The 26,005-nt window shown below is 36.7% G+C and overlaps 1 protein-coding gene across 1 annotated transcript in view; it reads left to right on the top strand.

Annotated features, from left to right (window-relative positions):
- The window catches only part of THSD7A (thrombospondin type 1 domain containing 7A), a 208,175-nt gene that overhangs the window by 154,452 nt on the left and 27,718 nt on the right, over positions 1–26,005 (top strand). The window contains exons 13-15 of the mRNA XM_086614618.1: positions 7,918–8,112; positions 11,535–11,798; positions 24,302–24,480. Coding sequence (XP_086470744.1) covers positions 7,918–8,112; positions 11,535–11,798; positions 24,302–24,480 — 638 coding nt within the window. The remainder of the gene's footprint in view (positions 1–7,917; positions 8,113–11,534; positions 11,799–24,301; positions 24,481–26,005) is intronic.

The following is a 26,005-nucleotide window of genomic DNA, read 5'->3' as shown; positions in this document are numbered from 1 at the left end:
AACAGAAAACGTAAGTTTCAAACACAGGTATATTATGTATCACGTCTCAGTGTTTTAATATCTGACAATGTATCTTTTACTTTTGTGCTCAGTAATGTAAACTGATATTCTTTAGGATCTAGCTAAACTAGTAATGCTTTTCTTCAGATTGAGAAAAGTGAAATACTTTCTATTTTCTTGAACAACTTTACAATGAATATGTCGTATGAAGACAGGCTGAGAGAGTTGGGGTTGTTCAGACTGGAGAAGAGAAGGCTCCAGGGAAACCTTCTAGCAGCCTTACAGTACCTAAAGGGGGCCTACAAGAAAGCTGGAGAGGGACTTTTTACAAGGGCGTGTAGTGCTAGGACGAGGGATAATGGGTTTAAACTGAAAGAGGGCAGATTTAGATTAGATCTAAAGAAGAAATTCTTCACTGTGAAGGTGGTGAGGCACTAGACCAGGCTGCCCAGAGAAGCTGTGGATTCCCCGTGCCTGGAAATGTTCAAGGCCAGGCTGGATGAGGCTTTGGGCAACCTGATCTAGTGGAAGGTGTCTCTGCCTGTGGCAGGGGGGTTGGAACAAGATGATCTTTAAGGTCCCTTCCAACCCTAACCATTCCATGGTTCTATGACTTGGAAGTAACAAAAAAAAAGTAACAAAAATAACTTTCACTTTGGAAAACATACTTCTGCAATTCTAGAAATTATTGGTTTAGGTTTTATTTAGTTTGCACCTCAGAAAATTGCATTTTGAACATGGATAGTGTGTTTTAGTTGTTTTATACACGTTATCTCCTACACAGGGCGTTAACATACTCCCTTTTTCCTCTTACGTTTCAAATTCTGCCATGAAAATAGCCATGTGTGAATTTTCAGTGGTGCCCATTATTTTTTTTGGTCCTCTTCACAAAAGTTGATTTCACACAAGGTGCTCACTGAAGGGAGGCTGACCTGAAAGCAAGCATCTGGCTGACTGAGCTGTGCCCTGGACAGTGTTAGAAAGATTTCACCAGTTTCTGAAGAAAGACTCTGGAAGAGGGTTTGTCCCCTCTCCCTGCTAATTCCTGACTCCTGCCTGCCTACTTGGCTTGTCATAAATAACGTTTCTACAGGCTAGGGAAAACTGCATGACAATATGTTATTAAAAGCTCTGTACTATAAATCATTTATTTAAAGATTATTTTGTGATGTAAACCCATAAAAGACTGAGCTACTACTGTGCAAGTCCTTTTAACCACCCCAAATTCAGGAAATGCTAAATGCTGAAATATGAAATCTATTTGGTATAGCATTCTGATACTGTATTTATTATGTGCTACTGGAATAAAGATATTTTGAACAGTTCATTTAATTGTTTGTTGGTGATTTCTGTACAAATGTTCACCATACTGTGAAGATGTAGACATAGTAGCATTTCTCTCTCAATTGAAAGAGAGCTATCTCTCAAATTTGTGGTGCTCGTGAATGCAGAAATCACACATTCATTCATCTGTTTGTGGTAATTTACCTTTGATGATAAAGTGAAGCAATAATCTTATAGAAGTAATCTCAGCCCTTTGGCTTCCTGTGGATTGTCCTTTCATTTTGTGTCGATACTCAGTAGAGCAAGTAATTGCATTCTTGTATGTGAGAACAGTTCTGGGTTCCACTTTTTCAGTGCAAGGGGATGTTGCCAATGCTGTTAGTTTGTCCTATTTCTGATCTGATTGCCTATGCACACCGTAACACATAACGTATCAGCAAACGTGTTAAATAAGAAAGAGCAGGAACATACACCAGGGAAAAGGCACATCTGACTACGCATTCATTAGCGGTTTATTTTGAACAAAATAATCTGCACTGTTCATATTTTAGTTAGAAAGATAAATAAATCTGAAGGAAAAACTAGAAGTTAGAAATCATTACAAGTGACTAGTTAGGTGTCTGATCTTAAGAGTCTATGAGTAACTAAAGCATATGCACACCTTGCTTTATATCACAGCTTTACTATTTACATTTCCATTCTTCAACTTTTTATCACATTGGTCTTCCTTGGCAGAAGAGACACTTGGGTGAATCCTAAAGTTTAGAATTGTGATTCGTTGTTAAAGACAGCTCTGTTTCTAGCTGTCTTGTATAATGAAGGTTTTATTACAAATCATGTCAGGTTAAATGAATGCGTTACAAAATTAGAGTTTGAGTCAATTCAGAGGAAAGATAATAAAAGGGTTTGGTGGTTTTTTGTTTCAAGAACAGATTTTTTTTTAGAATTTTTTTAAAAAAAGTTTGTTAATTATTCATGCAAATGATGGACAGGTATTTATATATAAATCTAAGCATAGTGACATAGCATTTAATTCCTGAGCAGCAAATTCGTTGTTGTAGTCATCAGCTTTATTTGAACAAGGCAGTTAGTCATGACAATTGTGTTGAATTTCTATGATGGATGAAAATTTGGAGCCATATCACTGGTAAAATCCCTTTTAACAGTGGATAAGCAGAGCAGGAATGTAGTATGGAATTGCATTAACTTAAGACTTTTGTCTCTTATTCAAAACCCTCAAGAGAAGATATTATGGGTGCATCAACAAGGAGTTTGAAACTTCCTTTTCACCCTATCCAACAGAGTGGATATCCAACAGGAAATGTAGAGAAAAGCCATATTTTACTGCAACAGCATTTCTATTGTGTTTATTTTCCTAACCTATTTCTCAATTAACGTGAGTAAATTGACCAGGTGTCTTGAGGAGTCACCTGGAACCCAGGGGAGAGAGGCACAAAGTGTTAGAAGAAACAACAACAGAAAAATTACAAAAACTAGAACAAGAGAGTAAATGCTTGATAAAGCCAGTCTACTAGTATTTGATGAAGATGTGGGCTATAAAACTCACTGTGAGAGGAACCTGCTCCAGCTAGGGTGTGCTAAGAGATAATACTTTATATTCTTCAGGCTTACATTTATTAGCATATAGATAACTTCAAACTTTATGTTGCTCAGTGAGATAGATTAGTGCGTGAAGTTTGCAATTGTGAACAACTTAAGCAGATATGTGTTATGTTATGCTCATATCTTAAAAAAATCTACGTCAGTAAACCTCAGCTCCAGTGACTTCTGAAGGAACTTAGAAATACGATTCAAATCCCTTTTGAATTTTATAGGAAAGCCTAGGAAACTTACTTGCTAAAAAGGCTTGTTTTGCCAGTAGCCTCTGCAGATTGAAGTAGGGCGTGTTGGACTGCATCCCAACGCTAGTGAAGAGGACATGTAGCAGATGAGAACCTCGAGTGTCCAAACTGCAATAGCCTAATCACATCATGATGTATATGGATGGATACACATGGTAAGGGCTATCCCAGTGACCGAAAAGAGATTTGCAAAAGGATGCACAGCCTGCAATCCTTGCCACCATAAATCTTCCTCAGAGTTTTATAGGAGGAATGGGATGAAAATTGTGAAATCTGTCAACATATTCTGTAAGAGGAAGCTTATTTATAAAATTTAAGCAGAAGCTTGAGTAACCTGGCTGTCAGAGAAAATATCTGAATAGCTGTACTTGATGTTGCTGGGAACTGGCCGTTATTAGAAAGCTGATCACAAGCTCTCGCTATTCTTCATTCGCATGGTGTATGTAGAGTTATTTGAAAGACAGTGGAGCAGGGGAATTGGAGGAAGCTTCCTGGGATGGCTGTGAGCACACAAGGAGGCCTTGCAGGCTTGTTTGAGCCGTGGGGAGGCTCGGAGGTAGAACTGGTGGTCAAAAGCACTTTCCTCTCGCTGTGGCTAAGCAGGGACAGCAGCCTCCCTCTCTGGGCATCACTTATGTATGCGAGGGGGATTTGCTCGAGTGGTATTTTCATGTCCTCATTGAAAGCACAAGAAAGGAGACAAAATAATGAAGGAATGCTGCTCCTTCATGGAGATATAAACTACTATTTTAACATCATCAAAAATTAACAGATGAGAGTGCTGTATTGTCTGGTTCATATTTCAGTCACTGCAAAGGACAGCCAGCAGCTTCAGGTTTTGTAATGAAGTAAGAATTTGGACAACAGTGCTCAAGAGCAGTATTTACATGAGAAATTAATTTTTTATTGACAAAAGAAGAGCCAAAATCTCCGGACAACTTTATTTGGCAGAAACACATTTTTATTCTCTTTGACAGGTAAAGAACATTCAGGCTTGTATTTTCACAATATTATTGGCACGTGCTCCTGATTAAGATACTTCATGATAGAAACACTTCATCATGCAGTGTCTAGTCTGCTGTGTCCCACAGAAAAAGAAATAAATGTAGATGAAATTATACCCTAGGCAGCATCGATAGTAGGTGTAAGAAGAATTAGTGTGCTGAAATAAATCTTGCCTTCCTAGAAATAAAATAGAATATTTTTGTTGTTAAAAATACTTAAGAATTGAAAAAATGGTATCACAAGTGTGTGGTAAAACAGAGGACAGAGCATGTTCATTTATAAAATACTTTAATTTTTAGGTGTAAGTCTCACTGAATCTCACATCTCAGTGAAATCTTAGTGAAGTATACTGATGATGGTAACGCTGGCAAGGTTTTTATGTAAAACCACACATAACAAAACTTGTTAAAATACAGTCTTAGTGTTTCGTTATGCCAGCAACAAATCTATTAGCCCATAGTCCCCTCTGGCTTGGTGGAAACAATGCTATCAGATACAGTTTTAATTACATCAAAGTCTCTTGTCTAGAAAATTTAAACTGCCATTTATTTCACACCTTTCTTACGGGAGATAATAATTGTTAAACGCCAAAACAATTTTGTAAGTGAATGGTTTCCGTGTTAAATTTGATTTTTCTGTTAGCCATACTCCTGTTTTATGTTGTCACTTAACAATTACTTGGACTTAATTCAGTGATAGAAGAACCATGCTCTTTCCACTTACTGCTAATGTCTGTAATAAATATAACGTGGTTGTATAGGCAAAATAATTAGTCTGGCACTGCATGGCTTTATAGTAGCTGAAGTCACTTCTCTGTATAGTGAGTTAGTCATTGATCTCCATGACTTTTACAGAATATAATTAAAGAACCATGGGTTTGATCAGAGAGGCAGGAGAGAAGTTTGACCAAATTAGATTGTGTGTGGAAAAAGTAGCTCCACTAACAGTAAAAGCATTTCAGATGTCAAGACATTTACCTGACAAAAATAATGTATTAACGGAATGTATACAGTTGTCAAAATCCCTGCTTTAAGTAATGGAAAAATACCCACTCTTCAACAGTCACAAGGAGTATAAACCTTTCAAATTGATACTTGAATCTGTAGAATAACATTATGAAAATGGAATATAGAGTGAATCATCCAGGTCTCGTCAACTAGCAATCATATGAATAGTTATGGACAGGCACTGTGAAAATTAAGATTCAGGAATTGATTTAGTATGCCAGGCTGTCTTCTAATTTGTGTTGTTATTAAGGTGAAATATTTAAGTCTCAAGAATGAAGAGTTTTCCAGCTTTGATTCCAGCAGTATAATTGACAGTTAATATGAAAAAAACCCAAAGTGTTAATCCTCAGGGGAGCTTCTCACCTGAGTCTGCTTGATGTAAATTAGGTGCACTAATACGAGTCTGAAAAAATTTATGATAGACTCCGACGGAGTAATGTTTAATAACCAAGATGAGGGAATGAATATTGGCTTTAGAAAAAATCAATTTAGCTAGAAGGAAAGAATGTTCTTCAATGGACAATGTTTATGGCCTATCAAAGGACTAGATGGAGTGGCAGTATCTAAAATAGGCATTGAACTTTTGAAGAAGATTATTAGCAATTGTTGGGTTAATCAGTGGACTGTCTTTTAGCCCTTGGCTAGGTATAGTTTCCATTGCTAAAAATGGTGGCCTCTCTCTCCCTGAGAACATAGTGAAGATAATGCAATTAGTTTTGCAGATGCATGCGTGTTGCAAGGTCAAACTCAAGACAGAGGATTTAGGTTTGTCCTTTGTGGTAGAACTAATCTGACCTGTGTTTTTATCTCAGGGAAACAGATGTGGGTTATTAACAGAGAAGGGTATCTCAAAAGAATCTAAAACCATAACCTGAGTTTGTATTGGAAGATAGTGATTTAACTTGTGTTTTTCCAAAATATTTGTGTAATTTTGGAAATCCTATAGTAGGTATGGTTAACACATCCTTAAAATAGTTGTTGTATGGATTTTCAATTTTTAGATATTTGGTTTTGCTCATTGAATCACTGTAATTATATCTGAAGAAAAAAGGGTTTCCTCATGTAAACTACACCAATAATAATAGGATTTGACCGAATAATTGTCTTAGACAATGTACAGCTGGTCGGTTCCCCAGTAAGCACAACTTAATGCAGTACTGAGCCTATTACAAACAGTGCTGGCCGCCCTGCTCCAAAGGGCAGTCAAGGATCAGGGAAGCTGTTTGCTTAGCATCTCTGGAAAAACAATCCCCTCCTCCCTTTCCTAGTATTTTACCACAGACGTGTGGCAATAACAATTCACTTGGGATCTTTGGATATGTTTTAGTAGGCACACAGGCTTGAAACGGACCACATGGGTCATCAAGTTCAGCTTCTCACAGTCATCACGAGGTAGAAATTTAGTTTACAACTATTAGACAAAAAAGCTTTTTTTAGAAATCGTAGGTTGCTAAACCTTTACAATTACCTTAAAATAATCTTAAAAAAAAAAAAGGTGTCCAGTTTTCTGTTTTATTTTGAAACTCTGGATTCAAACCCCATTTTTTTCCAACAGTTGAACTTGATTATGCCATAAGTGGTTAGTAAAATTTACTTTTTTTTTTTTCAATTCACATACCAATAAAACAATTATTGTCAGTATGATTGAAGTACTATTCTTAAATTATGGAGTGGAGTGTAATATAAAACATGATATTCCCTCATATGTATATGGAATGATATATTGTGTTCAGATGCAATGTTACTGTGACAATTGGTGCCCCAAATTACTTTCACAGTCATTATGAGATACTGCCTATACTGTGTGCTGTCAGGTGCCGAGAAGCATAAATATGATTCTATTGTGTAAACAAACAACTAGAAGTTTTCAATCTTGTTACTGTGTAATAAGTTTTATGTTGTTTTGGGCAAGGAAATAAAATGAGATTTACTGAGGCTCTAGGTTAGAATAATAGATAAGCAACCATGTTAAAGAAAAACTTATCCATTAGGAACAATAATAGAACGTTGTTACGAAGACTATATTAACGAAACAGCCCTATTCTTTGTTATGTTCCAACTTCTTCCTTTTATGCCACCTGAAGTTTTCTTAATAAAATGTTGTGGGGGTTTTTTTATAAGTAAGAAGCTTTTCTTCAAGATATGGCTATCCTGTTATAAAACATTGTTCCTCTTTTGGCTGATACTCCATCCATAGCAAACATGCTTTGTCCTTCAACCCTTTTTCCAGACTAAAAATTGCTGAAGAACATCAGGCAGCAATACTGTTGCAGGTGGTTAAGTGATATCCAGAACTCAAATATGTTTCTAAATTTTATGTCTGTCGCTTTTTCTAAAATATATGCTGCTGGTACAACTTCATAGCTTGTACAATATTCAGCTACTTAAAATGGCATTGCAAGTTTTTTAATGTCTGAATTATAGGCTATATATCTGCAGGAAAAATGATAATGTGAAAAGTGGTATAACACGTGTGGATAGCATGGTGCAACCTTTATAATATTTGCAGTGTTCTATAAGATTCATATTTTTTTTCCTAGTAAATCCTGATAAATAGAAATTTAAACAGAATCTCAAAAAAGTCAGAAATGTCAGATGTATTCATTCAAGATATAAAAGATTGTAAATATCAGGTTGTTGTATAGCTATTCTGGTCTTTCAATGTGATTTTGTGGTAAAATATTGTAGACTTAACTAAATTGAATAGAGGCATTCTTGAAAAAACTGCTGAAATAAACTCCATTCCTTTTTGCTTCCAGCAATTACTTGTCGCAGACAAGACGGAGGACAGGCTGACATCAGTGAGTGCCTTAAATACTCTGGCCCATTACCATCCTTAACACAGACCTGCCAGATTCCCTGCCAGGATGACTGTCAGTTTACGAACTGGTCAAAGTTTTCTTCCTGTAATGGGGACTGTGGAGGAGTCAGGACAAGAAAACGCACTCTTGTCGGTAAGAGTAAGAAAAATAATACAGCTTTTATTAATTATTGCTACTGTTTTGATTAAAACCTGCATTGTTCTGAGGTTCTCCTATGACAAACAAGCAATGTTTGTCGTTGTGGGAGAAAGCAGACCCAATGTCACTGTCATGCTCTATATACTCTTAGTGCAAAAAAAAAATATAACCCTTCAGGAGAACAAACTCCTACCATATGTGTCAGACTCTTGATCATGGGCAAGTGGCTGGAGAGAAGATGGGAGAACAGAGGAGGCCAGGGTTTCTTCTAAATGGAGTGCACATAGTAAACTGCAAATCAGACCACTTCTTTTTCTGACAGACAAGTCAGCGTTGACTGTAGTTCCAGGGAGGTGAAAAATGTAAAGCAGTATAATTAACCAACAATCTGATCCAGTCCAAGGAAATAAAATAAAAAAATCTTTGCCTGCATTTTTGTTGAAGCCTATGTGTTATCTTCTCACCAAAAGGGGCACAATTGTTTGCTATTTGAAAGTTTTTCATACCATGTTTATTCCAAATCTTGATTCTGCAGCCTGCTTCTGTGCACAAAGAGGTCAGGAACATTACTGGTTTATGTTTTTTATCATTTGTACAGAATTATGTCCTTGAAATTTTCTATTTGTGCTAAGCATTTAGCAAATACAAGAGACAGAATTTTGTGGTTATGCTCTCTCAAGCAATTTCTCTGAGTTACAGCTTAAAATATGAAAATATTTTTTCAAGACCATTCCTCTTTTTTTTTGCTTAAATTGTATTTGATTGATAGTTTTCAGGCAGATGTGGAATAATTTTGTGTATGTCAGAAAGGATATAAGTCATGAACACTAACTGATTGGCTCAATGGTGGAAAAAGCCACAGACTCTGGCCTCTTCAACACCATGTAGGTAGTGTGAGGCACTCAGGGAAGCCCATAAAAACTTTGCTTTGTTCTAGGGAAGGAAAACTCTTCACATCATTCTCAAATCGCTTTCAGTCCCAAACAAGGTTAAACAAGTTTAATTTTACTAACACAAGAAAACTAGATTTGGAATACTGATAATGAAAACCAGAGTGGCTGCATCCTATTAATGATTTGCATTTTCTTGATTTATGTGTATTTTCTCAGCTAAGAGTTTAGGGTGCAGGTCTGCAATTTGTTTTGATCGCTCAGCAGCCACAGTTCCATGCACAAGCCGTATCTTGCCAGCATTGTCTAACCAGATCGAATTCTCAGATTTAATTGGATCTGTTTTCTTTGGGTTTGATTTTTTACACTGAACTGTAATTGAGAAGAAAAATCTTGTTGAAATTCCTCTGGAGCTTCCAGTAGAAAACCTTTTAATAGAAAAAATACTGAAAGTGGACTTTATTTTTATTTTATGTTTTTAAAATTAGTGACAGACCAATCAAAAATCATCTCTCCTTAACAGGTTCAGGTGTTAACCCACTCACATTCCTTTTCCTACTTCTGATCTTGGCTACACCAGCATTTCCCTCTTGGATGGTGTTTTGGTGTATTAGAATTACTACGACAGCTGAGTGCTTTTCAGCCTTAAGCTTTGCTTTACCTCTTCTAAACTTCTTAGCTGCAGTCTTGAATGTCAGATTTATGGTTAAGCCGGTCCTATCCCTGGCCGAATGTTTGCTCTGCAAGTTGTGTTCTCTGTTCTTCCATTGCCTTCATTCAGCAACTCAGATCACCGCATGAGGCAGTATGTTGCTTAATTTTCTGCCTTATTTCTTGACACAACTAAAGATGCTCTTTTGTGGGTGATTTTCCTCTCCATTAGGTAAAGTCTTTCTCTGTCTAGTAACACTCTGTTACTTAGAGTCCCTTGAAAACTCTTGAGATTTTGGTTAACAGAATAAAATTTTTTTTCCAGTGATGTCCAGCCCTTTGCTGCAAACTTTTCTGTTTCACGTGATGAACGCCCTTCCTCTTTGACATTTTTTCATCAACTTTTTAATCTGCTCTTTTATTTCTTCTGCATGACATGAAGAGAAAAAAACATGCTCTGCTTCTAAATTATAACTGAAACCTCGAGAGTGAAACTTGGCCTCTGTCACAGCACTATTTGCCAATTAGTCTGTATTGTCTGTAGTGGAGGAAAACTAGCTAAGGGGGGTGCCCATTAGCAGCTTCAGAAAGAATGTGATAGGATCCAAACCCTATCCCCCACTCCATCCCCCTGTAAATCAGAAAACCTGTGGACAGTCTTCATGATCTTCAAGAGGACTCGCTGCGGCTGTCTTATAACTCCAGTGAACTTTATGCCAGGTTGCTTCCACAAGGGAAAAACCCCTGACTAACAATTTTTTTTATTATTATTTTAAAAACAAAGCAAGAAGAAAATGATTCTCTTACCACACTACTAACACTTGGAGATACTTCCCTGCCCTGAGTTAAGTTACTCCTTCAAATTTGCTAAGACTGTGATACGTGCTGTGGTGTATTCTCTGTGGCAAAGTGCTACCCAGCCTAACACAGAAATGCTGACTTGAAGTGAAATCATGCTTATTTATTGTGAAAATGAGGAGGAGAAGTGTATTTTTAGTATCAAGTTGTGTTGTCAAAAGAAAGATAATCTTTTCTTCAGATACCTTCTTTCTGTTCTAAATGAAGGCAGTAGTATATACAAGCACTAAGGGTGTTGCAAAGTTGTGTCCAGTGCATTGTTTTGAACAGCAAGGAGAATACTACAGAATATTCATTTACAGTAGTATGTAAGTAACAAGCATTTTTAAAACTGCTTTTGCAAAGACTTCTACATTAATATGTATAAGCTGTCTAGTATGGAAAGGAAAACTGAACAAACTTTACCAAAGAGAAGCTTAAAAATAGATTTAATGGGAAGTGGAAGGTGAGGAGGTGGCTATGCTTTAGTTGAGGAAGGAAAACAAGAACAGATTTCAAAAGAAACAATTTCACAGAAGAATCTTACTCTATTAGAGAGGAAGAATGGTAATTATTAACAAGTGTATGATAACAGGTGATGAAATTACAGGATTTTGACATTTTGAAAGAAGGAACTACTGTAGCAAAGATGCAGGTTACTTCTGCAGTTTCCTTCAACCTGAGAAAGTTTTATCCAGAGACAATATTTTTAATTGGACTGCACACTGCTGATGAAATAGGGGGGAAAATGGTATATTTGTTTAATTGCTAACTTTTCAAACGTACTCCCCAAGCACTTTTATCCAAAGTAAATACAAATACTTGGTTTTATTTTAAAAGTTGTTGCCTTCATGCAAATTGTAGGTATCCATTACTTTAGAAATTCAAGTCATTAATCTAAATGAATAAAGAGTAATGTAACTAGTTTTAGGCATGTATTTAATTGCAAGCACTTGTTCTGTACAGAAGGCTAAATGAAATTTTTGGGGAGATGTAAACTGGTACCAACTTTCTAAAATAATTATTTCTTCTTTCTAGGAAAAAGTAAGAAAAAGGATAAATGCAAAAATTCTCAGTTGTATCCTCTGATTGAGAATCAGTTTTGTCCATGTGACAAGTACAGTGCTCAGCCTGTGGGAAATTGGTCAGACTGTATCTTACCAGAGGGTAAGCTGGAAGTATTGCTGGGAATGAAGGTACAAGGAGATGTTAAGGAATGTGGACAAGGCTATCGTTACCAGGCCATGGCATGCTATGACCAAAACAATCGACTTGTGGAAACTTCACGATGCAACAGTCACGGTATTTAGAAACCTCTTTTCTTTCATCTGTTTACCTATCTGCTTTATTTCGTTTAACATAATATGGGTACAGGTAGAATTAGCAGATTAGTATTTATTGCTTAGGCTGCGTTTTATCCCAAGGTACCCTCAAACCCAGCACACATTTTTGCTGATACACAAAATAGTAGACTTTGTTTTTACTACAGTGCAATATTTGAAAGTAAAATCATGGTAAATTACTAAGTAGGTATTTTAATGCATAAAAATAAAATCTTGTTGATTTTCCTGATAACTGTACCTGTACCTTTGAAAATAAAGCCATTTAGAAGGGTCAGATCCTCAAAAAATTAACAGGGGCAGCAGAGGACTATTCTGGAAAGGCTGAAATTATTTCCATGGATTCTTTAGATAGCTTTAATCTCCTTAAATAGCCTTAGGTCTACCATGTGTCTTCAGCACCTTAACAGGCATGCATTGACCAGAGTTCAACAGGACATAACACTTTCTCTGTGTAATTCTGTCATGTGTAAAACTAGGATGCTTAAAGACTTTAAATTCTTTGTATTCACATGGCTCCTGGAGGGAGCAGTGCTCCTTCCTAAAGCGGATGCATCTATAGTGCTAGGATCAAACCCGACACTTTCTGATTTTCGGTGAGCTAGAAATGTGCTAATTTACATCACTGGAGTGTTTGTGTTCATTTTTTTTCGTGCTTGCAGTGCAAAACTGTATCTGAGCTATTGGTATGAGAAGCTGGATGTTAGTCTCAGTGTCATTAAAAGGTCAATGTAAGTTTAATTTGTATATGTTTTCTACTTCATAATGTTAAGATAACAAATTTCATTTATTTACTTGGATAAAGTTAAAATAACTAATCAAATAAATTCAGTTACTTAAGGGTGTTTTAATTAGCACTAATAATTCCTGTTTAGAGCTATGATAAATTAGAAACTAAATGTATCAAGACAAGCTGTGGCATATCTTTGTAATTCAATGGAAAACTGAGTATTCACCTTAATACCTCAAAGCAAAGCTGGAAGATAATTTTCTGAAGAGTTTTCTCCCGGTTTGTTTTTATTCAAAATCATCTTTTCCTGTAGTTAACTCATACTGAAAGATAAGTTGGCATAAATACATCTGAATCACAAAGTCTAAATCCTAAACTCCATGAGACGGGAGATCTCTCTTTGAGAATATTCTTTAATTCTGTTCTCAGCAGTTAGTTCTGGCTTGAGGTCCACAAAGATTTAGTTTTGTTCTTTTGTGTAGTCTGAAGAGGACATGCTATACTTGCTTCGCTTGACCAGGACCACTTGCCATCTTTGTAGTACCAAAAGACACAGCTGGCTCTAATGACCACCAGTTGTTGTGTGAGCATAGATCTGCCTGGGCTGGGTAGTAGTCCTGAGGGAATCAGAAAGCCCCTCAGACAGCTGGTAGGGAAAAAAAAAACTCTGAAAAAAGAGTAGTGGAAGAATCTGAATTGTTCAGAAGACACCGTTACAAAAGTGAAACTTCTTCCTATTTCTTTCTTGATTTTTTTTTTAAACTATACGTGACACTATGTTAGAAATGAGTATTCTTTCAGCATTTAGTCCAGATTGACCTTCGAAAAGTGGAAAATTGTAGAAGTACATAAGTCCATGGGAAACTAAAGGGACTACAGTCAGTCAGTTTTCGCTGACTCGAAGAATGGGGACTGTCAGGTTTTGTGTCAACAGCCAAGGGAACACACATGAGGGAAGAACCTGTCTGTCCAAGACCAAATTGTAGGTGTTTTAAGTGGAGATAATGTGCTGCTTGAAGTAGTTTGCAAAAAGAGGTCGGACCTCTTTCTTTGTGTGGAACAACCATGGATGTAGCTGCTTTCAAGCCCTGGCAGTGCATGTTGAGGGACAATTCCATTGCAAGAATCAGAGAGATATAAAAGAGGAATTAAAACCGGGAAAAAAATATGTTCTCAACCATCTTTGTTTCCCTTGTTATAACTCTTCATGATAGCAGTTTCTAATGGATTTTATTAGGGAATGTTATCTACACACACGGTGACCACAATGAATAATAATACAACGGAAAAGCTACTAACTGTATATTGTTATTATACCTACTATACCCAGGGCTACCGTTTACATGCTGTTAACACTAGCAGGCTCCAGAGACAACCTTCCCAAAACACAATATAGCATTGCTTTGTTTTGTTTTTGTTCTTTCTACAGTTCCATCTCATTTTTCTCATGGGAGTTTTGAAGTCTCTTTTAGCTCTTTTTGTAAACTGGAAATGTTTGTGAGTCATTAGTATATTTATTGTAGATTGGGAAGCTTGAACACTTTCCTTTATGGGGTTGTTTTGTTTTGAATTCTTTCTCTCAATCAGTTTACTGAGGTGTCTGGTTCTTTGATCCACACACACACCCACACCACACCCCCTTTCCATTATCTGTTTTTGACAGTGAAGCACAAGGCATCTGTGCGTTTCCTCATCAGTGCCATTTGAGGGAGAGAGTACCTTTATCTTGGTCCATGGTGTAGTGCATGGGCAGATGAAGCTTGGAATTGCTGTTGAACCAATCCTGCATTCCTTGCACTTCCTAAAATTGTTTGACGGGAATTTCAGATGTACAGGAAGTGAGGTATCTAACCTGACTTTGATGGTAAGGAATTAAACTGATGCAAAGGACTATGTCACTAAACTTATAGATTCCTTTCCAGTAGCTCTTCTAGAACAAAGATCTATTATTGATATGTGTGTACATACACAAACTACAGATTATTTCTAAGGCTCTCCTAATTTATTTTCTGCCTTCAGCATTTTTCCAGGTTTAGCGCATTTTTCCAGGTTTAGCACATTTTTGCAGACACAAGGGGGCTAGAACAGGTGATATAGATGTTAGAATCTAATTTCAATATATGTTTACTGCCTTTTCTGAATATCTGCTTTGTATTCATGGATTGTGTTCTGATGATTTGTTTTATTTTTCTCAACATGTATAAACTGCTGTTTTGCCAGTTAAATCTTATTTTATATCTTGCCAGTATTTATGTTGTTTTTCTTGTTATTTTCATACTCTTGGTGTATGACAGTCCTTCAGTTTGGCATCATCTCAAGATTTCAGTGTGCTGTTTGTTTTTTTTTCTTTAAGAACAAACATAAAAGCCATATTATGCCAAATCAACAAGGGACTTCTGTGGTATCACAATAGTTACCCCACCTGCTAGCAAATAAAAGTAGCTTCTCATCAATCTGCTTTTAGTTTTTCAAGCTAAACTTGACAGGACTCATAATTCAAGCCTACTTGTTTTTTCCTTTTGTTTTTTTTTTTTTTTTTTTTAAATTCTAAAGGAGTTGCTTATTCCCCTGCGGAAATGATAGCACTGAATTTTTCACTAATTTTGTAGCTGATCCAGAGAAGAGTCAGGTTTGTCTGCTACGTGATCTACTTTATTCAGAAATCTGTTTTACTGTTCCTGTGAGTGCGTTACTTCTTTTCCAAGTAGCATAGTGTGTAATCATGGTTTTTATGGGATATGATTTAGCAAATTAGCTTGGACTAGGAGAGAAATCAAGACCATTATTTGAGGGAAGATGTTTCTTGTGTGGTGTCCAACTTTTACTTGAACTTTTGTTGTCTCCTGACGCTATTAAATCATTAGGTGAGAAATGGGGATAATTGTACTTCACCTGTGACAACATTCTCTAGATCTGACAAAAGGGATAAACTACACCCACACTGATGTTATTAATATATCATGGGACATGATGTGTGATGTACTAAAACGCCACGAGAAACTCAAATTGTGAGACTGTCAAAAGTTTTATGTAAATGCTGTCATGTAACTTTATGAGGCCATAAGCAGGTCAATGTTGCAAGTCATGCTGTTCTGAGAGGGAGGAATCAGAAGACAGACATGCCCTGCAGTGCCAAAAACTTCATAAGCTGTTTTGCAAAATGTTATGTGCTTATAATCACAATTCAGTTGATTTACTCAGGAAAGAAAAGGTAGACAGGAGCAGAAGAATAAATACTTCAGAGCTCTTTTTACTGCTTGACACGTCTCATTTTTCCAAAGACTTGAGCAGAGTTAACTAACAGTTTCACAGACATCAAAGAGCTAAAGGAAGGATGCGACACAAGGAAGGCCCTAAATTAGTAGACACAGAAGATTTGTGTGATAATCTTTGAAATTTTGAATGCAGCTACAAAGTCTCAAGTACAAACAAGTTTCTCAAAATGTGGTTACATAAATGTATTGTTTGCTAGTTGAGAACACTGGAGAAGCAGAGGGCAGAGTTCTGAAGAGGTTCCTTAGCTTTCTGTAGCTTAACAGGTGCTTCAGAAGAAATCCCAAACTAACAGCTGAAAATAAAGCTAAGTTTCAGCTGCAAAGGGACAAGTTTTTATTTTATTTTATTTTATTTTATTTTATTTTATTTTATTTTATTTTATTTTATTTTATTTATTTTATTTTATTTTATTTTATTTTATTTTATTTTATTTTTATCTGTTTTTTTCAGTATTATATGTGCTAAATTTTTGATTTTTCTTTTCAAAATATTTTGTTTCAATTTTAAGCTAAATTTGTTGATGAAAAAGCTAGCACTACTCAGCAGCCATTTGAAGTATTCTCCTGCTGGTATTTTTCAGCCACATCAGTTCTGCAGAGCGTGGGCAGGAGCCAACAGCTGACAGTTGTCAGCAGATGTGGTAACGACAGCTAAAAGTGGTAGCTGTTTTTTTTTTTTAATGGAAGGCACATAAATTGCCCTTTTTCTGGTTCCTACTTTGTTTTATTACTACATAGGTAATTTTACTGGAGAAATACAAAAATGTATAGTTCGCTTGATAGTCAAGTGAAGGTGGGTGTTTTTTTTGTTAGAAAAGCAGCAGTTTTTCATAGCTTTATCACTGTCATGACTAGGATAGTAGAGCTCTGTGGATAATGATATGTGTCTGCCACCAATCCGTTTCAGTGTATTTGTGAGAAAAATTGAAAGAGATTCTCTTTGTGGTCCCTTTAAACTGTACCTTGGAATTTTCATCACAAAAAAATCAAAACCAGGCCACTTTCATGCTTTTGAACTACACTATTTACTCTTCAATATTTAGTTTTCCTCTACTATATATCAGTTATGAATCATGACCCACATAAGCTAAGCAGTGGTTGTGTTTGTGTGCGTGTAGCGAAGGAAAACATAGTAGCATGGCAGACAGATGCAGCATTTTTATATAGGTCGTATTACCCTTCTTAATTCATGTCAGTTTACTGTTAAGACCTTAGGCACAGTCAACCAGTCCAGGATAGTTTGTCTGCTGCCTTATTAGTGTGAGATTATTTCCCCCTTTAGCATTAATTAAATGAGAAGCATTGATTTGTGCTGACTCTACAAAGCCCTACATGGCTACAAGGCTTATGTGGGGGATTAGAGAGGAATATCTGTGTATCAGTGAATACTTTTACAACAGCTGCTAGGAGTATCTATGTGAATCGAGGAATTTTTTATTTAATTGCGTATGTGTGCAATAATAAAATCTCATGTTATAGTAGAGTCTACAAGGCTAAGATGTCAGTTAGAACTTCTCTATCCACTTGCATTAGGGGTTTTTAAAATCTTTTTTTTTCACCTTCAACATTCTAACCTGAACCAATGCAAATTTACCAACAAAAATGGCAGTGTTAAAATTTAATTGAGGCATTCTGTCAAGTGTTTATTGTAAAATAAATATATTTCCCTTAGGAAATTCTAATCTAGTGTGGTAGTAGGCTTGGATTCTCAAATTATTATTAGGATACTTTGCTATTTCATAGCTTGTATCTTTTCTAAGATTATTTTTTTTAATGTATGCAAGATGCCATGTGTGTCCTGTTGTATGTTCTCTAGGAATATGCTACCTATCACCCTGCACCAGAAATACTTGCTTAGGCCTCTGCATTATGGTGCCATCATAGCTGCCCTGTCAATAGGGCATCAGTCATGAAGCAGTCATCCATCAACCCAAAGACCTGTAGTTAGTTCACCAGAGACAGAACTGCTGATGCAGAAGATAGTTAAGCATTAACAATTGCTCTCGGGTTTTCAGGCTTTGAAGGGTAATCCTGAAAAAAAACCTAAGAAAGTCTTACAGAGTTCAATCTATCTTTCCGTGGCTAAGCAGAAATATGAATAGTCTCAAGAAATACAGATATTCTGTTACAAGTGAAATGCAAATACTTGTATTTTTATTTGTCTTGGAAGATGACATCCAGGAACTTTATATTTCCTTGGAAAAATATCTATATTAAAGAACATAAACCATTCTGACATTGCAGGTTTTTCTTGGAAATGGAGCATGACATTTTAGTCCTGAAAGCAGGAGCGTAACTCTGTCAGTCCTAAGAACAAAAAAGTTTGTATAAATGCTTTCTAAGATGTTCTTTATGTCTGCACCCTTCAACTCAAGTAGTCAATCTGTTCTTACACATTATAGGTGCAGTTTTTGGGGAAAAATCTGACATCTACTGTTGTGGTTTAGCCTGGCTGGCAACTAAACACCACACAGCCGCTTGCTCACACTCCCCCACCTCTGGAAAATGGGGAAGAGAATTACAGGGAAAAGGGAAGCAAACTCTTGGGTTGAGATGAAAACAATTTAATAATAATAATAATAAATTAAAGGTAATAATTATAGTAATATATCAAAAAATATAATAATATATTCGAGCAAATGATGCACAGTATAATTGCTCACCACCCAATGACCAACATCAGTCTCGTCCCAGCAAGTGATCCTGAAGCAGCTAAGTCCCAACACCACAATCCCAGACAAGGGAGAGGCCGGGGGGGGGTAAGAGAGAGCAGTTCGAGAGACTGAGAGAGCCCTCAGAAGAGCAAGAGCCCTTCTTTCTGGTCAGCCCTCATCTGTGTACTGGGCATGATGTTGCATGATATGGAATACTCCATTGGCCACTTTCGCCCTCAATCAGAAGTCTACGTTCAGATCAAAAGGGGAGTTGTGGACCCTTTGTCCCGGCCATGCTCCCCCCAGCCTGTCGCGCTCTTGCACATTGGCGAAAACATAGGAAGCTGAAAAGTCCTTGATGTCTCAGTGCCAACTATAAACATCAGTACACTATCAACACTCTTCTCGTAACAAATCCCATAATAAATCTAGGACACAGAGCTCTTCTAGCTGCTAAACAGAAAAACTAACTCTGTCCCAGTCAAAAACAGGATGTCCATCTACTTAACCTGCTTTGTCACTAGACAAAGTGTGAAGTCTGTTGCAGTCCTCCATTATAAATTACCCATTGCATCTGTTAATGACTTTGTTCTAGGAGTCCAGGTTTCATAGCCACTTAGCAATGGGACGGTAAACCTTTCCCTTTTAATGATGAGTTCAGTTCATACTCCTAGTGGTTCAAAGCCATTTGTTAAATTGTGGTTCAGTGGTAAATCTTCAATGGTAGAATAGCCATGTTGTTACTCGTAGTAGACAACTGCCCATTTCACAGCCTTGTGAAGTTCAGCTGATAGGAGGTGAAATAACTGAGAAACTACTGCACTGGAAAAAGGAACAGGCCTTAAGAGATGGGCATCTCTTTCCAATACCGTTCCAGACCATGCAGGGCCAATCCTCTGTACCACAGTATCCCAAGTTCTCATCTCTCCAACATCCCACAGATGTTGTGAAGAGAAGGAAGAGTTGCAGGAAGCATGCAGTGAAAGACTTCAGTCAGGAGGAGAAACAGCAGGCAAAACATGAGCTGCTGGTGTCCAGAGAACATATTTTTGGCCTTTACAAGTCTTGATCTTCTTTTTCATTGTCCCTCCCTCACCTTTGCACTCTTTTCCTCAGCTCTTCTTCATAGCCGCTTCGCTGCTCTCATTCCATCCTTCTCTCTGCATCTGTTGTATTTCTACCTCGGGAATTTCTTGCTTGTTCTTTAAGCCTCAAGGCTCTAGCATGCCATTTGCTGCAATTATATTACACAACCTGTCTGTATGATATAATTGTGTGATATTCCACCGTACAGGCACACACACACACACGAGGGCTGTTTCTTTAATAAGATTTTACACTAACACAAGGGGCACCCTTTCAAGGATGATTAGATCAAAGTGAAAACAAGAATGAAAAGTGAAAAACAGCTCATTCATGTCCTTTTCATGTCAGAAACTACGTCTCCATAACCAGTGCCATTTGCATATAATATTTCTGGATTCTGTGTTTCTATGTTTTCTATGTATTTTTTTCTATATCACAATATGCTCTCTTCTCACTTGATAAAATTTTTACAGCGTGGACAAAGTTTACAAGTGCAAGCACCTAAAATTTAACAAAAGCAACCAAAAAAAAGTACATATCTTCCAAAGTTCCTGAACATCTGCTTTCTTGGATTTGAGGGGTGATTGCTATGAACTTCTGGAGATTACCATCCTTAATCACCCTCAAGATATGTTGACATAATACACACAGAAGGGCATCTAAGATGATGACATGCTTCAGAGAAGGTTTTTCTGAAAAGTACCATTCGATAGGTAGTAAATGGAGTGGAACAATCATTTGCAACAAGTGATTTATCTATTTTTTTAAATTCAGTCTTTTTTCTTGGCTCAAGAAATATCTGCAAGCAATTTGAAGTCTGCTTCTGCCTGGGTTCTAAAGGAGTCCAGTGGCAAACCTAAATGCTAAATAGTCTGTTGAGCCAAATAGCGAGGCAGCTGAGAAGAAGAGAAGATGCCAAGGGATGAATATGCCAAAAACTTTTTGTCAGATATAACAGGATCGTTTTCATCCTACACAGTAATTACCTATAGAATATGAATCAAAGGGTGCAGTCTTTTTATTTCTTCTCTTTGTCCTCTATTTTTATTTGTGGGAACATCGTTCATTACATTTCACTGTCTAGTCAGGACATACCAGAGTAGGCTCTGGAGGGCTTTGCATTCTGTTTGTGCTTCACCAAGATATTACTTTTGGCAGGATGCTTATGTCTTTTCTCCTCTTTATTTGTTTTTTATCCCTACGCAGTATGTCTTTACAATTCTCTTGACTCTGTGTTCTGAGCCATTTATTTTCCTCTTCTCTCTCCCTGTCTTTTCTTACCCTTTCCTCTATTCCCTCTCAGTCTCTGTTGTTTTGCATCTCCTCTGTTGTTTTGACTTCTGACTTTGTGCCATGAAAAGTAACGTCACCCATTTATTTTTCTCTTCTATTTGGAGAAGTCTTGGAAGCTGTGAAACTCCTTCCTGGATCTCTTTTTTCTGTTCAGGTCTTGACCTATTTTTTTTCCAGTGCTCTTAGTGTACCAGTGGTTAGGAGTTTTTTAATGTTTGTCTTGCATCTTGCATAGTAACTGTTTTCTCTCTGCTCTCCAAAAATGTTCTACATTTCCAGTATCTCCAAGCCTTTCTACCTTGTAGCACTTCTTTTTATGCTTTCAATGATTGACTCCATTCTTGTTCTCTCCTTCGTGTGTCTTATCCACTCTTCTTGTTCAGCTCGTTAATTTTCACACGTGGAGGTTGGATGTTGATGCCAGCTTCTCTGACAAAATAGGAAGGAGGGAGAGGAGACCATCATAAGCTAGATATCCTTGAGATGTCATAGGAAAGAGCTATATGGTGAGCAGAAGCTGTTCCTTGAAGCATGTAGGATTAAGGACCCAGTATAAGATTGCAGTTCAGTATTTTTTCATTATAAAGTAGGTGGGAAATGTTAGCTACCCTGCTACATCCTCTCCAAAATGCATTAACTACATATCACTAGCTACTAGCTTATAGTTTTCCGCGTTAAAACTCTTACTAAGACATTATACCTCTCATACAATGCTGTTCTGTCTTTATTGCATTCTATGCTAAAGCAGTTTTAGTGAATGACTTCAATATACATATTTTGTAGATAGCGTGAAAAAAGGTTGCTGTAGTGGTATGGTGCCATTTGATATTTTATGAAATCATTTGAACTACAGCTCAGTGTAATTAAAAAGTTACCTGGGATTTGCATATAGTATAATGTATTTGATACTGTGTCTGTCTGCAAGATTCTAAAAATCTTAAACTTTTTGGCTAACATTCTTGTTACCTCAAAAAAATCTTTATTTTCCAAATTTGGATGAACTGAAGGGGAAAAAAGCAAAATAGTTTCTAATTTTTCAATCATTTTTGTTTAGCACGTTCCACACAAGCTCCTTTTGGTAAGCTATGAAGTATTGCCATGCTATAGTTATCTGAGTCCCAAAATGTCGTGATGTCCTGGAGAAGATCTTTTCGTATGGCTGGGGCAGATAGGGAAGATCCGTTTAGATTAATTAAGATGAATTTAAAATAGCTCAGAGGTTTATGGAAGTCCTTAAAATAAAGTCTTCCTGAAGCAGCCTGTAGCAATTAAAGTTACCTACTTCAGGATGTACAATATATTTGAAGCAGCTTGAATTTGTTTCTTCCAGACGTTAGTTACAGAGACAGAAATTTAACAAATGTGAAAAAGCATAATTATATTATAGTAGAAAGGTTTCTCTAGGAAAAAAAATACTTAGAAGTTATATTGAAAGTAAAGGCAGCATTTCAGAATCTCAAGAAAATTCTGAAAGAGCAGTAAAATTTTCACTTAGTTCTATCAGACAATAAATATCCCTAAATACTTATTTTAATTTATTGCTTGGAGGGAATAATTTCTTTTAACTTTTTTGCTATTGCCCATTTTCATTTAGTAGTTTCTTGATTGTATGAGTATCTGGTTTTGTACAGCACCTAAGAGGGCTTGTTAAAAGCTCATTTCAGGTGAAGATAGAGTTTCCTGCAAAGTTCAGTGTAGGATGGAGCTCTGAGATAGGGTGCATCTGATTTCTAAGACTCACTCAGAGACATCAGGTAAGGTAAAATGTAATCAATTTTGTATTTACTACTGCAGGGCAATCTATGTCACCATCTCTGATATGCAGTGATATGATCTTCAAAAATATATTTTGTCTAACACAGTGTACCTTTCATACAATATCACTGAGCTGATCAATCAAATGGCAAGAGATATTTAATAAACATGCTTGTAATTCAAGCTAACAACATTCTAGCTGTTTTAAGGAAGATACCTTTGGTGAGCAGTAGTTCTGCTGTGCTCAAATTCAGGATGTGCACTGTATATTTATTTAACTATTTAACACTTCCAAACAGAGGAAAGTTATATAGGATAAAATTATCACCTCAATTTGACCATAAAATATTCTGAATGTTACTGTATGTTTAAAAAAAACCCAAACAACACAACAGCCTTCTGTTCTTTATAGCTAGAACAAATTAATAGAAGCAACTAAAAATAAGTATATAGAATTGAAATCTTTTGGGTGTTTTTATTTTACACAAGTTGTGATTGTTTGGTATTGGTTGCTTTTAGAAGAGACAGAATAGCTTCACTTAGAAATATAGGCTAAAAACATAAAGCCTCTAACATCAGCTCTGATGAAAATGACAGTGATTGCTTTCAAACTAGAAAAAATTCCAGATATGTGAGAAACATTTGAAACCATGCCTAGCAAACTGTGCCAATCATTTAAGAATGATCTTACCCAAGTTCGTATTAATTTTGCAACTGTGTTTATCAAATATTTTATTTTAGTTTTAAATGCACTGGGATTTCTTTAATCTTTGAAGTGAACATTTGCCAACAGTAAATACATTGCAGATCTGACACGGGAAAGGGCAGAGGAGACTTCATCTAGGTTTGGGGTATAATTGTAGTTAAAATGCAGTAAAGGCCAGATTTTTATTTGAGGTTTTCTAGCTTCTGCTGTAAATATTGGCATAAATGACACATCTTGTAGAACTATGGCATATGTTGCTTTTGAAAGAAAGACATTTTCACTTACTCAGTGAATTGAGGCCTCATGTTACTCCCTGCAGAACATGTCATACTCCTTTCCAACCTCTCAGGACCAATGACTTATCCAAACCAAACATCTGCTTTTCCATTCAGTGCAATTATTCAGTGTGCTACTGGGGGCAGATGGTTGTTAATCGGCAGATCATTAATGTAGCAGACCACTCTCTCTTTCTAGCCTTAGAAAGGTCACAAGGTGTTAAGTTCCCTTGCTCCAGGCTAGTAAGATGCATATCTTTTGAATCAGTTGGATTTTTTTATGTATAACTGCAATTGAATTTCTTGATGCAATTATGGAGGAGCTTTTAATTAAACCTTTTTTCCTTAAAAAAAAAAATGCTGTTTTTATAGTGTAATAATGATGCAACCAAGAGATGGGTTAGTGTCAATTACACTGTAGCTGTCAGAAAGTTTGAATGCTGAAATCTGGTGCGTGTGAATCCTAATCAGATAGCAGTGAGGATACTCAGCTGCTACTCTAACACAGTCTCCAGCTATATGTGTCAATTTTCTGCAGAATTTAATTTAGCTCTAATGATGAAGAAATCTCTCTATTCACACTCCTGTCAAGTCAAACTTTGGACAATCTAAATGAAGTAGACGAGGGCTTCAGGGAGAAGTGGCAGTGTGACATGCTGAAGAGATTTCACTTCCTTTTCCATCCATGCAGGTTATATTGAGGAAGCCTGTATTATTCCATGTCCCTCAGACTGCAAGCTCAGTGAGTGGTCCAACTGGTCTCGCTGTAGCAAATCTTGTGGGAGTGGGGTAAAGGTTCGGTCTAAATGGCTCCGTGAAAAACCCTACAATGGTGGAAGACCCTGTCCAAAGCTAGATCACGTCAATCAGGTAATTTGATTCATATATACATTATTGATATAGCTTTTCCATACCTCAGATAACCCTTTAAGCTGGATTGTTTGTTCATGTAGAAAAACCTATACAACGTAAGGGGCAGATGCAGGTAGAAAGAGGAGTGTATTTTGGCTTAGATTTCCTCAGTCAGCATAGGATCTGCCTTCATTGCTTCCTCATCTGCAAGAACTTAGCACATTATCTGAACTGCAGACTGAAGGCAATAAAACATTCTTACATGCAAATTGTGAAGAGCACGTTTCTGAAGATCTTCTTACAATGGGTAAAATGTCTCATTGCAGGTGCTCAAACTGGTAAAATTCTTAGTATCATTCCCTGACCAGTTTAGATCAGAAAGCAAATTAAAACTTCTCAAACACTCACACAGTATCATCCCAGTGTCCCTTAGTCGGTTTTAGTCAAGCTGGAGCTTGACCTTCCAGGTACACTTGCCCTGGCACTGCAATTCCAGTCAGGAATGCACTTCCAAAGTCAATCTCCCAGTTGTCCCACTAACTGCACTTGATTTTCCAGTATGGAGCAGTCTGGCCGCACAGTCTGGATCTTCTTCAAGTGAAACTAAGCCAGAAAATGTGATCCAAGAGCACACTGGGAGTGCTTTGACCACTAACGAGCATTTAGGCTTTGGGACTTAGTTTAGTGCTAGTTCAAGCCAAACCCCTGAAGCTTGTTTTCTCCTGTTTGTTTGGAGAGTTTTGGAATGAAAAAACCTTCCTTGTCAATTAACTTATGCTCTTCAGAGTTGATTTATATTCATGTTACGGTTGAATTTAATTTATTCTGCAGAGGCATGTTAAACAGCCACATGGTCTTCTCTGTAAATATTCAAAGATTGAAAAAAAAATGCTGTCAATTTACATTTGAATAAAAATGCATGTACTTAATATTATCCTATTGACATTTTGCTAGCACAGAGTGAAATGGCTTGTTGATCTGATTTTCTACTTTAGGGAATGTAATTAGTTCTAATTTAGAAAATAATAAGTGTTAAACTGCAGCTAATAAACTAAGTTTGTGATCTACTTTAACAAAATACAAACTAGAATGAGGGTTGCTGGATTTGGGTCAGCATGTAAATACGCTTTAAATTAGGAGGAATGTGTTTCAATAGGAGCAAATTATAGTCTATACAGAAGTCTTTTCCTTCTGTAATATTCATGTAGTACATAATAGACTCGTATTTTTCTACATCAAAGGTGATTTTGCTAGAGGTCTGTTAGTCACTTATATGCAACACTATTGCCCTCTACCGGTACGTTGACTCCAATTTGATTTGTTGCAGTTTTACGCTGTACTTGTCAAATAATAATAGATGATTCAAAATGTAATCATTGTAAAAATAAAATTGAAATACAGTACTTTCATGAGAATGGAGCTCTACAGATAAGATGGGAATGTCGAAGAATATAGAGGCCCTATCTTTCAAATTTAAATACCTTCACTGTCAATTCAGAAACAGGCAGGGAATACACCTGCATTCTAATTTTGAGTTAATTAT

The sequence above is a fragment of the Tauraco erythrolophus genome, chromosome 7 (assembly GCF_009769465.1).
Source record: "Tauraco erythrolophus isolate bTauEry1 chromosome 7, bTauEry1.pri, whole genome shotgun sequence".
NCBI classification, from domain to species: domain Eukaryota; kingdom Metazoa; phylum Chordata; class Aves; order Musophagiformes; family Musophagidae; genus Tauraco; species Tauraco erythrolophus.
Note: the sequence above shows the minus strand (reverse complement) of the source record. Positions and strands in the feature narration are given on the sequence as shown.